The sequence below is a fragment of the Lucilia sericata genome, unplaced genomic scaffold (assembly GCF_015586225.1).
Source record: "Lucilia sericata isolate MDLA Ls3-8-SP2 unplaced genomic scaffold, ASM1558622v1 Contig000309F_arrow, whole genome shotgun sequence".
NCBI lineage: Eukaryota > Metazoa > Arthropoda > Insecta > Diptera > Calliphoridae > Lucilia > Lucilia sericata.
In genome coordinates, this window is record NW_023994333.1 from 77183 (window position 1) to 90768 (window position 13586).

Here is a 13586-nt window from a genome sequence, read left to right on the forward strand (position 1 = left end):
CGACTTTTAACTAAACACAAAAAGTCGAAAATCATTTCAACTGTAGAACCCTAGTTCAAGTGTATTTTTAAACGATCAGCTGTTTTGTTTACCAACAACAGCGTGTTGCCAAATTGTTAAGATTTATCTTATGTCAGTGTTGGGTGAAAAAGTTTAAAAATTATTATTATTAAAGTTTTCAGTTAATTTTTTAAATTTTTTCATAACTTCAAAATTTCAGTTGGTAATGGTGTACAGCTTTTATTTATTATTTATTTAATTTTCCTTTGATGTTTTACCAAATTGTATATATTTTCAAATTATTCAACAACAAACACATCTTTTAAGTTTATGACCTCTTGAAATTGTTTTCGCTGTAAATTCTATAGCTACTGAAATATCGGACAAACTAACTGATTCCTCACTACATTTATCGCCCATTAATAATAGATTTTTTCGAAACTGCTTAACACCTTCATCGCTGTCTTGAGAACAAGATTTATTGGCAATTGCATTTAAGGCTTTTTGTACTGCGGCATTTTCGCTGGAGGTTTCAGTTGAGGAAAAGTCTTCATGAAATTCCTGCAGTGTCTCCAAAAAAACATCTTGAAAAGCGCACATTTCCAAAAAATAAAATACAAATTTTGTTTGAAAATTATTAGTGTTACCATATATATTTAAATTTTATAACGAATATTTGTAAAAACAACAGTGGCATGCCAAATTTTATGTAATACGAATTTTAGCTGTTTCGTAACAAATTGAGACGTTTGTCAGTGTTTTTTTCGTGATATATAATAATACGATATAGGAATTCGTTGGATTAATTGTTTAAGAAATTTAATAAACATCTTCATAAAACGTTTAAAAATAAAAATTCCGTTATTTATTAGAATTAACATTTTTAATCTAGCTGGCAGCACTAAAAAAGTTACTCATATAACTATTGTGAATTATTATGATTTGTTGACATAAAAAAGCAAACAAAAAAATTGCGGGAATATACAGCACATTGTGAATCAATATTTTAAAAGCCACAAACATTTTCATAAAATCATGTAATATTTCTTAAATTTTTAAATTAAAACGCGCACGAATATAATTTAAAATGAACACAGCCAAACGATTAATATCACCTTTCAAAGAACACAACGAAAGTGCGGCCAAAAAAATAAAAGTACAAATGTCTGAGGACTTCAAGGCAGAAACAATCGATGAAAAATCCGTAGACAAGGAAGAAAATTATGATTTTCTCTTTGACGAGGAGGATGATTTCGATTTGTCTGCCTTTGAAACAGCAGAAAAGGATGTGGTTAAAGAAAAGTTGGATTTATCAAAATGGAAAAGGTGTTTAGTGAAGGAAGTGGAAAGGGATAAGAAAACATTTGCTTTAGTATTAAAAGTGAGTGGCAAAAATGGGCGGGAAATGGGTGATGCTGAACAAGAAGCTGAAGCCAAGTGTCATTTGCAAGGACCTTGGTGTCATACCAGAATTTCGGTGGAAGATGTGGTGTCTTTGCTAGGTGAATGGGATGATAGTTTGCAGGCCTATAAAGTAGATAAGGATCAAGGTTTCTGTGTTATAAATCCGGATACCTTAATTTCGGGCACCAGTGTGGTGGGATCTTTGTTTTGTAGAAGAAAGGCAGTGCTGCAAGATCGTTTTAGGGGTATAGATGCTAATAACAAAGTAGTGAGTATCATCAACCAAAGTAGAAATAAATTAAAAGTTTTTATCATTAATTAAATATTAATTTTAGATGGTTATTGGTTCCTTGGTGCATGAACTTTTACAAATTGTTTTGGAAAAAGACCTTAAAGAACTCAAAGACATAGAAAAACTAGCTCATGACCTGCTCAATTCCCAGGAGACTGCCTTCATGTTATATGGCAGCCAATTAACACGTGAAGATACCACCATGGAAGTTTTACAATTTGTGCGCAGTATACATCAATTTATGCAACAGTATGTGGATGAAAAATTATCCTCCTCATTTCCTCTACAAAAGGAAAGTTTTCAAGGTCGCATAACTGAGATACAAGACATAGAAGAAAACCTTTGGATACCGCAATTAGGTCTTAAAGGTAAAATAGATGTTTCGGTTAAAATACATCCACGCCGTCAAAAAGGACAATTGGCCAATTTTCTTAAACAGCAGGAAAAGGTGGTGCCTTTAGAATTGAAAACCGGTAGAGCTAGTTTTTCCATGGAACACAAAGGACAACTAATACTCTATCAAATGATGTTAAGCGCTTTAGGGAAACCCACAGAATCGGGCCTTTTACTGTATTTAAGAGAAAACTTAATGCGTGAAATTTTGGGCTCCAGAAATGAGCAAAGAGATTTAATAGGTTTACGCAATGACTTAAGCCACTATTTATCAAATTTCCCCGACTTTGCCACACAGCCCGCAGATTTAGCTTTACCAGAAGAGAAGTTTATACAACCCTTTGAATTGCCCGAACCCATATCACATCCCACCGCCTGTGCTCAATGTGCTTATGCCACTATATGCTGTTCATTTGCTAAAACCGATTCTTCCTTGGAACTTAGAGCCAGTCATCCTTTAAATAAAGTATCTTCGGATAGTATTTCTCATTTAACTGCCAAGGATTATGAGTATTTTATGAAATGGTGTCATTTATTAATGATGGAAGAACAGGAAGCCAGAAAATCCAACTATTTAAGAGCTCTTTGGTGTCAAACTCCCGAAAATCGCCAAGAAATGGGTAGAGCAATTTGTAATTTAAAAATTTCTCAACAGCCGATTGAAAAAGAAGAATCCCGCTATAAACATACATTTGTTTTAGAGTCAAACAATTCGAATGGTAGTGCAGAGGATGGTAATGTGGAAGATGGTGATATTTTGGATTTAACTTTAAGTGGGGTAAGTACTTTTTCATCATAAATTTACTTTTTCTCCTCAATATTACAATTTCATCTCAAAATTACTTTTTCATCTTAAAATTACTTTTTCACCTCAAAGTTTCTTTTTACAACTTTTTCACTATAAATCAGTTTTTTTTTAAAATTGTTTTCTTTATTTTCATTTTCAGTTCTCCGTTGGTGAATATGTTATTGTTTCAACACCTCAACGCTTAGCCATTGCAGCTGGCTTTGTGCTTGACTTAAGCCCAACTTCCATAACCGTTAGTTTAGAGCGTAATCTATTACAAAATTATAAACAACAAACATTTATCATTGATAAACATGACTCACACTCGGGAAATGTATTTAATTTTACCAATTTGGGTTTGCTACTAGATAACACTGAACGTTCCTCGCTGCTAAGACAAATAATAATAGAAAAACAGCCTCCCAGCTACCACAAAGTCTTGCCCAAGATAATAGCCACCGAAGGAGCGGAAATATTGAAGCAACTAAATGTTGTCCAAAGAGCTGCAGTCTTGAAAGCCTTGACTACACAAAGTTTTATGCTGATAAAAGGTTTACCCGGTACGGGTAAAACTCAAACACTGGTGGCCATTGTACGTCTCTTGCATTTAATGGGTAAATCTGTATTAATTACCTCCCACACTCACTCTGCTGTGGATAATCTTTTGTTGCGTTTGAAAGATCACCAATTGCCCTTCTTACGTTTGGGCTCTTCGGCACGAGTTAATGCACAACTAAAGAATCATAGTGAAACAATTTTAACGGCCAATTGTAAAACTGAAGCTGAACTATCAAAACTTTATGATTCTTATCAAATTGTCGGTGTCACTTGTTTGGGTTCTTCACATGCTATATTTTTACATCGCCGCTTCGATTTCTGTATAGTGGATGAAGCTACACAGGTTATGCAGCCCACAGTATTAAGACCTTTATTCTTTTCACAACGTTTTATACTAGTAGGAGATCCCGATCAATTGCCGCCCTTAATACGTTCTCCTTTGGCCAGACAAAAAGGAGCAGATGAGTCTTTATTTCAACGTCTAGATTGTACAGAAGCCACCTCTGTCCTAACCCTACAATATCGTATGAATAAAACTATAACTAAGTTGGCTAATGAATTGACATATCAAGGATCCCTGCAATGTGGTTCTAATGAAGTTAAGAGCGCTATTATGTACAAGCCCATTAACCAAACTTTCGTGAAAGAAAAATGGCTACAGCGTGTTTTACAAACTCATGTAGATCAATCAGTTTTTCTCTTAGACACTCTCGACTGTTCGGAAAGATCTTATAATTTTGCCAAAACTAAACATAGTGCTACTTGTTCACTGATAGAAACAACCTTCAACGAAGAACAATTGCCCGGGGAATTGTTAAACAAATCACCCACAAAAACTTCTAAACGTTTGTCAAAATATACCAACTATTGCGAGGCTGCCTTAGTATTTCGTGTGGTCACTGCTCTTTTAAATTGTCAATATGATCCACAACGTATTGGTGTAGTGGCTCCTTATAGAGCTCAAGTGGAACTTTTAAAAAAGTTGGTTCTACAGCATCATGAATACTATGAAAAATCTTCTAAAGAAAATAAATCTACCCTAGATTTCTCCTCTGTGGAAGTAAATACTGTTGATCAGTATCAAGGTAGAGATAAAGATATTATCATTTACTCTTGTTCACGTACGGGTTCTTCAGCCAATAAAAACATGGAACGTAATCGTGATGCTGAAATTCTAGAAGATAAACGTCGTCTTACTGTAGCCATTACCCGTTCAAAACATAAACTTATTATAGTGGGTGATGCCGCCTGCATACAGCAATATACACCTTTTCAAACTTTACTCCAGCATATACCTGGTTTCTGTAAACTAAAATTAGAAGATGATAAATTGGGTTTCCAGTGGTCAGCAGTAATGGAAGATTTATCTCGTGTGATTAATGCAACATGAGAAAAGGTTTGTTTTTTTATCGTTTTAAGGTTTTTACAAAATTTTATTTATATCTGGATTTCAAATTAATTTTTAGCGATTTTTAATTATAAAATTATTTAATAAAATAATATTTTTTTGCACTTTATTTTTTCTTTAATTGTAGGTAAGCAAAAACGACTTATTTCAAAAATTCCATTTAAACAAGAATCAAACTATAGGAATACTTATATGTAGGAATACTATCTGACAATTTTTAGAGAATTAAGAACTAACAAATTAACAGCAAATTTAAAATCAAGATACCCATTAAATGGAATGTCATTTGCGTCTTTGTTTCATGTGAGTATTATTTCCATGAAATGTAATTGTTATTATAGCAAGAAATAAATTTAAAACGCAATATGTACATGTTATTCAGAAGAACTACTTCAGAAATATTTAAAAGGATTCCACTTTAAACTTATCTATGCATATAAATGAGTCGCGTTACTAACAGCGCACAGCCCAAAAAACAGAACTTAGAATTATGATATTTTGACAGCAGATGATGTACTTATGGTCGTGTTAAAGAAGGATTTTTGGAAATAGGAATATTTCGGGAATAAAGGGATAATTCGGTTAAGTTTCGTCTATAGTCCACTCTATTGTCTAGTCTATAGTCCACTCTATAGTCTAGTCTATAGTCTAGTCTATAGTCTAGTCTATAGTCTAGTCTATAGTCTAGTCTATAGTCTAGTCTATAGTCTAGTCTATAGTCTAGTCTATAGTCTAGTCTATAGTCTAGTCTATAGTCTAGTCTATAGTCTAGTCTATAGTCTAGTCTATAGTCTAGTCTATAGTCTAGTCTATAGTCTAGTCTATAGTCTAGTCTATAGTCTAGTCTATAGTCTAGTCTATAGTCTAGTCTATAGTCTAGTCTATAGTCTAGTCTATAGTCTAGTCTATAGTCTAGTCTATAGTCTAGTCTATAGTCTAGTCTATAGTCTAGTCTATAGTCTAGTCTATAGTCTAGTCTATAGTCTAGTCTATAGTCTAGTCTATAGTCTAGTCTATAGTCTAGTCTATAGTCTAGTCTATAGTCTAGTCTATAGTCTAGTCTATAGTCTAGTCTATAGTCTAGTCTATAGTCTAGTCTATAGTCTAGTCTATAGTCTAGTCTATAGTCTAGTCTATAGTCTAGTCTATAGTCTAGTCTATAGTCTAGTCTATAGTCTAGTCTATAGTCTAGTCTATAGTCTAGTCTATAGTCTAGTCTATAGTCTAGTCTATAGTCTAGTCTATAGTCTAGTCTATAGTCTAGTCTATAGTCTAGTCTATAGTCTAGTCTATAGTCTAGTCTATAGTCTAGTCTATAGTCTAGTCTATAGTCTAGTCTATAGTCTAGTCTATAGTCTAGTCTATAGTCTAGTCTATAGTCTATAGTCTAGTCTATAGTCTAGTCTATAGTCTAGTCTATAGTCTAGTCTATAGTCTAGTCTATTGTCTAGTCTATAGTCTAGTCTATAGTATAGTCTATAGTCTACTCTATAGTCTAGTCTATAGTCTAGTATATAGTCTAGTCTATAGTCTACTCTATAGTCTAGTCTATAGTCTAGTCTATAGTCTAGTCTATAGTCTAGTCTATAGTCTAGTCTATAGTCTAGTCTAGTCTATAGTCTAGTCTATAGTCTAGTATATAGTCTAGTCTATAGTCTAGTCTATAGTTTAGTCTATAGTCTAGTCGATATTATAATCTATAGTTTAGTCTATAGTCTAGTCTATAGTCTAGTCTATAGTCTAGTCTATAGTCTAGTCTAGAGTCTAGTCTATAGTCTAGTCTATAGTCTAGTCTATAGTCTAATCTATAGTGTAGTCTATAGTCTAGTCTATAGTTTAGTCTATAGTTTAGTCTATAGTCTTCTGATGATACCAGAAATGAGAGAATTTAACCCGCTAAAACAACATCGATTTACCACGCTCCCAATTTAACGATTAGTTACTCTATTAAGTTCGAAAGAGCTAGGTCCATAATTGACCTAAGCCCTCATTAAGGATCATTTTCCGAAAATAACCCTGATGTTTGTATTAATATCAATATAATGTATCATATAACAAAAGGGTCAATTCATAAAGATTTAAGTCCATAGGTTCTTCCAAAATTCACTTTATTTTAATGGTTTATAATAAAGTGTATTATGAAATAAAACAGGATCTCCCTAATTATTAAAAAAAAACTTTTCCTCTAATTGACAAACACTTGACATTTAAACAATCGATTATAATCAACTCATCTTCAAAATATTGACGCAAATAAGTCGCGACATTTCAATCTAAAGATGAAAAACAACTCAAACATAATCCTAGTAAACTGACAAAGTTTATCTAATCATAGATTAATATACAATCTCTAAACTTTACAGTTGATTGAACGGCATTTAATACAATATAATACTTTTTTTCCATTTTTACGCATTATGGGGATTCGCAATGACATAAATACTATTTGCAAGCATTCAAGCCGATTTAGCATTATGAAAATATCATACAACCAGGTGTCAATTGTTGCAATAGACATATAACAGCAGCAGAGCCAACAAAAAATAACTGTAACCCGTAATCAATATTTAAAAATTCAATAACATTTAATAAACAAACCGAAAAAACTTAAACGCAAAAGTAATAAAAATTTTATTTTTAGTTAGTGAAAGTGATCATACCAGTCAGTTGTCATTCATGGATTCATGTAATCCTCCCGTTTCGTCTTTTTGTTTATTTTATAACAATAATTGTGGACGACAACGATTCTTCTCTTCACCCCATTGAGACAATAAATGACATACAAACTTATACAAAATAAATACTACAATTATTTTTACAAATCCAAAGAAGTACAAAGTAGATTTGAGCGACTATTTTTAATTTTGTTATTTGAAGAGTGTACGGTATTTGATTGACAGAAACAGTAGCAAAAAAGTACTCGTAAATCTCGTTGTAGCACCCAACAAACAATAAATTAGGAATATAGAAATATGAGACTTTTTCTATAGAAAAAGTGTCTCCAGTAGCGACAGTTTTTCTATAGAAAAAGTGTCTCCAGTAGAGACAGTTTTTCTATACAAAAAAGTGTCTCCAGTAGCGACAGTTTTTCTATACAAAAAAGTGTCTCCAGTAACGACAGTTTTTCTATAGAAAAAGTGTCTCCAGTAGCGACAGTTTTTCTATAGAAGAAGTGTCTCCAGTAGCGACAGTTTTTCTATAGAAAAAGTGTCTTCAGCAGCGACAGTTTTTCTATAGAAAGAGTGTCTCCAGTAGCGACAGTTTTCCCATAGAAAAAGTGTCTCCAGTAGCGACAGTTTTCCTATAGAAAAAGTGTCTCCAGTAGCGACAGTTTTTCTATAGAAAAAGTGTCTCCAGTAGCGACAGTTTTTCTATAGAAAAAGTGTCTCCAGTAGCGACAGTTTTTCTATAGAAAAAGTGTCTCCAGTAGCGACAGTTTTTCTATAGAAAAAGTGTCTCCTGTAGCGACAGTTTTTCTATAGAAAAAGTGTCTCCTGTAGCGACAGTTTTTCTATAGAAAAAGAGTCTCCTGTAGCAACAGTTTTTGTATAGAAAAAGTGTCTCCTGTGGCGACAGTTTTTCTATAGAAAAAATATCTCCTGTAGCGACAGTTTTTCTATAAAAAAAAGTGTCTCCAGTGGCGACAGTTTTCCTATAGAAAAAGTGTCTCCTGTAGCGACAGTTTTTCTATAGAAAAAGTGTCTCCTGTAGCGACAGTTTTTCTATAGAAAAAGTGTCTCCAGTAGCGACAGTTTTTCTATAGAAAAAGTGACACCTGTAGCGACAGTTTTTCTATAGAAAAAGTGTCTCCTGTAGCGACAGTATTTCTATAGCAAAAGTGTCTCCAGTAGTGACAGTTTTTCTATAGAAAAAGTGTCTCCAGTTGCGACAGTTTTTCTATAGAAAAAGTGTCTCCAGTAGCCACAGTTTTTCTATAGAAAAAGTGTCTCCAGTAGCGACAGTTTTTCTATAGAAAAAGTGTCTCCAGTAGCGACAGTTTTTCTATAGAAAATATGTTTCCAATATAGATGTTTCCATAGGAAAAATAGTCTCTATAGAAAATTACCTTCCAAGAACGACTTTTTCTATAGAGAGAGTCTATAGAAGAGTATCTCCATAAAAAAGACTTATTTTTGTATAGAAAAAGTATCACTCAAAGTGGAGAGTGTCTTCTATAGGAAGGAACAAAGTTTTCAAAAGAATAGCTTTTTTCATGTCTACAGAAAAGTGCTTCCCAACAGAGGAAGGCTTTTTCTATAGAAGATACATGACGAAGACTTCTTGTTGTATAGAGTTATATTTTGTTCGCTGGTTATTCCCAACTAATAATTTCTACTTTATGTCACTGGAGTTTGTTATAGTTGTCATTGTTGTTATTGTTTCTAACAAACAGTTGTACTCCAAGTAGTGATAGTTGTCGTCATTGTTGTTTTCTTCAATTTTTTTTGTACATCTTGTAGGCCCAGAGACATGTATTTTATTACACACTTTACAATTGTAGATGATTACGATGTTATTGGGTAATAATAACGATGACAAATAAAAAAAGAAAAACTTTTAAAACTATAACAACATCACGATTTAACAGGAAGTATTATAATTTCTTTATTAATTCGATGCAGCTCAATAAACAAAGTTCCAATAACCTAAAAATGTCGGTATGCCACTAGAAAAGAGATTAAATAACGTTACGCACATATCAATTGTAAGGAAATGTACAAAAAAAAATAACACAATTTAAAGTGTAATTTTAAAACAAAAGGAAAATTCAATGAATTTATGAACTTACCTAAAGATCATACCACAAAAACAAATTTAGGATTGATTTGATCAATTTTACTTGATCACAAATGCGAAAATAGCGAGTTTATAGATCAAAGCTTTCATTAGAACGGATTGGGCTTTTTATTTCTAACTTTTTTTAGCAATGATTTTCCTATTATTTCTCCTTAGCATATAAATTACATATTTCTCTTCTTATAATTGCAATAATTTTACTAAAGATTTTTGTTATTTAAATTTGGAATATGTTAAAATGATAGATTGTTGTTGTACGTCATTTACTTAGTTTAATGAAATTGTATTGGTTATGTAAGAAAATAATTTAATATCAATAAAATCAATTAACCTAAATAAATTTTAATACCCATTGAAAATTTGGCAACAATTAAATGTGAAGGCAAATAAAATGAAAAGTAAAAATAAATTCATTCCTTACTTACCTACAACTGCCTACGAGGGCAGTTTTCCAAGTAGTATGATAAGAAAAATAAATGGTAGATCATCTAAACGAAATAGTACTGGCACAGAACTAGAATAGAACTAGAACTGAACTAGAACATAACTAGATCAGAATTAGAACAGAACTAGAACAGAACTAGAACAGAACTAGAATAGAACTAGAACAGAACTAGAACAGAACTAGAACAGAACTAGAACAGAACTAGAACAGAACTAGAACAGAACTAGAACAGAACTAGAACAGAACTAGAACAGAACTAGAACAGAACTAGAACAGAACTAGAACAGAACTAGAACAGAACTAGAACAGAACTAGAACAGAACTAGAACAGAACTAGAACAGAACTAGAACAGAACTAGAACAGAACTAGAACAGAACTAGAACAGAACTAGAACAGAACTAGAACAGAACTAGAACAGAACTAGAACAGAACTAGAACAGAACTAGAACAGAACTAGAACAGAACTAGAACAGAACTAGAACAGAACTAGAACAGAACTGGAACTAAACTGGAACTAAACTGGAACTAAACTAGAACTGAACTAGAACTGAACTAGAACTGAACTAGAACTGAACTAGAACTGAACTAGAACAGAACTAGAACAGAACTAGAACAGAACTGGAACTAAACTGGAACTAAACTGGAACTAAACTAGAACTGAACTAGAACTGAACTAGAACAGAACTAGAACAGAACTAGAACAGAACTAGAACAGAACTAGAACAGAACTAGAACAGAACTGGAACTAAACTGGAACTAAACTGGAACTAAACTAGAACTGAACTAGAACTGAACTAGAACTGAACTAGAACTGAACTAGAACTGAACTAGAACTGAACTAGAACTGAACTAGAACTGAACTAGAACTGAACTAGAACTGAACTAGAACTGAACTAGAACTGAACTAGAACTGAACTAGAACTGAACTAGAACTGAACTAGAACTGAACTAGAACTGAACTAGAACTGAACTAGAACTGAACTAGAACTGAACTAGAACTGAACTAGAACTGAACTAGAACTGAACTAGAACTGAACTAGAACTGAACTAGAACTGAACTAGAACTGAACTAGAACTGAACTAGAACTGAACTAGAACTGAACTAGAACTGAACTAGAACTGAACTAGAACTGAACTAGAACTGAATTAGAACTGAACTAGAACTGAACTAGAACTGAACTAGAACTGAACTAGAACTGAACTAGAACTGAACTAGAACTGAACTAGAACTGAACTAGAACTGAACTAGAAATGAACTAGAACTGAACTAGAACACAACAGAACTAGAACATAACTAGAAAAGAACTAGAACAGAACTAGAACTAAAACAAAATTAGAACAGAACTAGAACAGAGCTAGAACAGAACTAGAACAGAACTAGAACAAACTAGAACAGAACTAGAACAGAACTAGAACAGAACTAACAGAACTAGAACAGAACTAGAACAGAACTAGAACAGAACTAGAACAGAACTAGAACAGAACTAGAACAGAACTAGAACAGAACTAGAACAGAACTAGAATAGAACTAGAACAGAACTAGAACAGAACTAGAACAGAACTAGAACAGAACTAGAACAGAACTAGAACAGAACTAGAACAGAACTAGAACAGAACTTTAACAGAACTTGAACAGAACTAGAACAGAACTAGAACAGAACTAGAACAGAACTAAAACAGAACTAGAACAGAACTAGAACAGAACTAGAACAGAACTAGAACAGAACTAGAACAGAACTAGAACAGAACTAGAACAGAACTAGAACAGAACTAGAACAGAACTAGAACAGAACTAGAACAGAACTAGAACAGAACTAGAACAGAACTAGAACAGAACTAGAACAGAACTAGAACAGAACTAGAACAGAACTAGAACAGAACTAGAACAGAACTAGAACAGAACTAGAACAGAACTAGAACAGAACTAGAACAGAACTAGAACAGAACTAGAACAGAACTAGAACAGAACTAGAACAGAACTAGAACAGAACTAGAACAGAACTAGAACAGAACTAGAACAGAACTAGAACAGAACTAGAACAGAACTAGAACAGAACTAGAACAGAACTAGAACAGAACTAGAACAGAACTAGAACAGAACTAGAACAGAACTAGAACAGAACTAGAACAGAACTAGAATAGAACTAGAACTAGAACTAGAACAGAACTAGAACTAGAACTAGAACAGAACTAGAACTAGAACAGAACTAGAACTAGAACAGAACTAGAACTGAACTAGAACAGAACTAGAACAGAACTAGAATAGAACTAGAACTAGAACAGAACTAGAACTAGAACAGAACTAGAACTGAACTAGAACAGAACTAGAACTGAACTGAACTAGAACTGAACTAGAACTGAACTAGAACTGAACTAGAACTGAACTAGAACTGAACTAGAACTGAACTAGAACTGAACTAGAACTGAACTAGAACTGAACTAGAACTGAACTAGAACTGAACTAGAACTGAACTAGAACTGAACTAGAACTGAACTAGAACTGAACTAGAACTGAACTAGAACTGAACTAGAACTGAACTAGAACTGAACTAGAACTGAACTAGAACTGAACTAGAACTGAACTAGAACTGAACTAGAACTGAACTAGAACTGAACTAGAACTGAACTAGAACTGAACTAGAACTGAACTAGAACTGAACTAGAACTGAACTAGAACTGAACTAGAACTGAACTAGAACTGAACTAGAACTGAACAAGAACTGAACTAGAACTGAACTTGAACTAAAGAGAGACGAAACAAGTGGTAGATTATCTAGTGTAGAAACAAATTTTTTAATGACTCTTCATAATGCCCTCGTCCATATGACTAGTAACTAACAATTGAACTTACATGACTGTATGAATGAATAAATGAATGAATGCATGTACATATGTATGTAAGTAGTATTTAATCATATTGTAGCATGGAAAGCATGCAATGGAGAAGTCCATGTTTGTAAGTGCATTCATATATACATATGTATGTATGCGAGGAATGTTTGTTCTCCATGTGAATGAAAATTGTATTTGGAAATACAAATGTATGTATGAGTGTACTACTCTCATTATTGAAAACACATTACGAGTAAGTACAACAGAAGTAGCTCGAGTTAAGCACATCACGTATTTGTCGTTAACATGCAACTTGAACTCTGTGTCATTTGTCTATCACTCCCCTGTCTATTCATATACAAATAAATAATTCAAAATACTTCTGTTGTATTTGCAGTCAGTGAGTGACTATTACAATAAATACAACTGCCAATACGATATGTACTTATGTATGTAGTTTCAGCAGTACTACTACCCCATGTAAAAGCATGTACATTTTACATTCAACGACATTAAATAATGTTTGTAAATAAGCAGAAAAAAAAACTGAAAAAGTTAAACATATACCAAAAAATTTAAAAAAGTAAATATATAAAATACAACTTTTCCGACATATGTATGCACGTGGAAGTACCTCAAATCGAAAACGTACTTACTGTGTACGTACGT

At 33.1% G+C, this 13586-nt stretch overlaps 1 protein-coding gene across 1 annotated transcript; it reads left to right on the plus strand.

Moving 5' to 3' along the window:
• Window positions 1-988: 988 nt before the first annotated feature.
• LOC119603477 (DNA replication ATP-dependent helicase/nuclease DNA2) lies at window positions 989-4949 on the plus strand. Its single transcript, XM_037955513.1, has 3 exons — window positions 989-1672; window positions 1740-2867; window positions 3037-4949. Exons 1-3 carry the CDS (start codon window positions 1088-1090, stop codon window positions 4822-4824), a joined length of 3501 nt encoding a protein of 1166 aa, XP_037811441.1. The 5' UTR covers window positions 989-1087; the 3' UTR covers window positions 4825-4949.
• Window positions 4950-13586: the final 8637 nt, after the last annotated feature.

Coding starts and splice junctions, on each gene's coding strand:
- LOC119603477 (XM_037955513.1), top strand. CDS start 1,088: ATGAACACAGCCAAACGATTAATATCACCTTTCAAAGAACACAACGAA. Junction 1,673..1,739: donor TAGATGCTAATAACAAAGTA/GTGAGTATCATC, acceptor TATTAATTTTAG/ATGGTTATTGGTTCCTTGGT. Junction 2,868..3,036: donor TGGATTTAACTTTAAGTGGG/GTAAGTACTTTT, acceptor TTTCATTTTCAG/TTCTCCGTTGGTGAATATGT.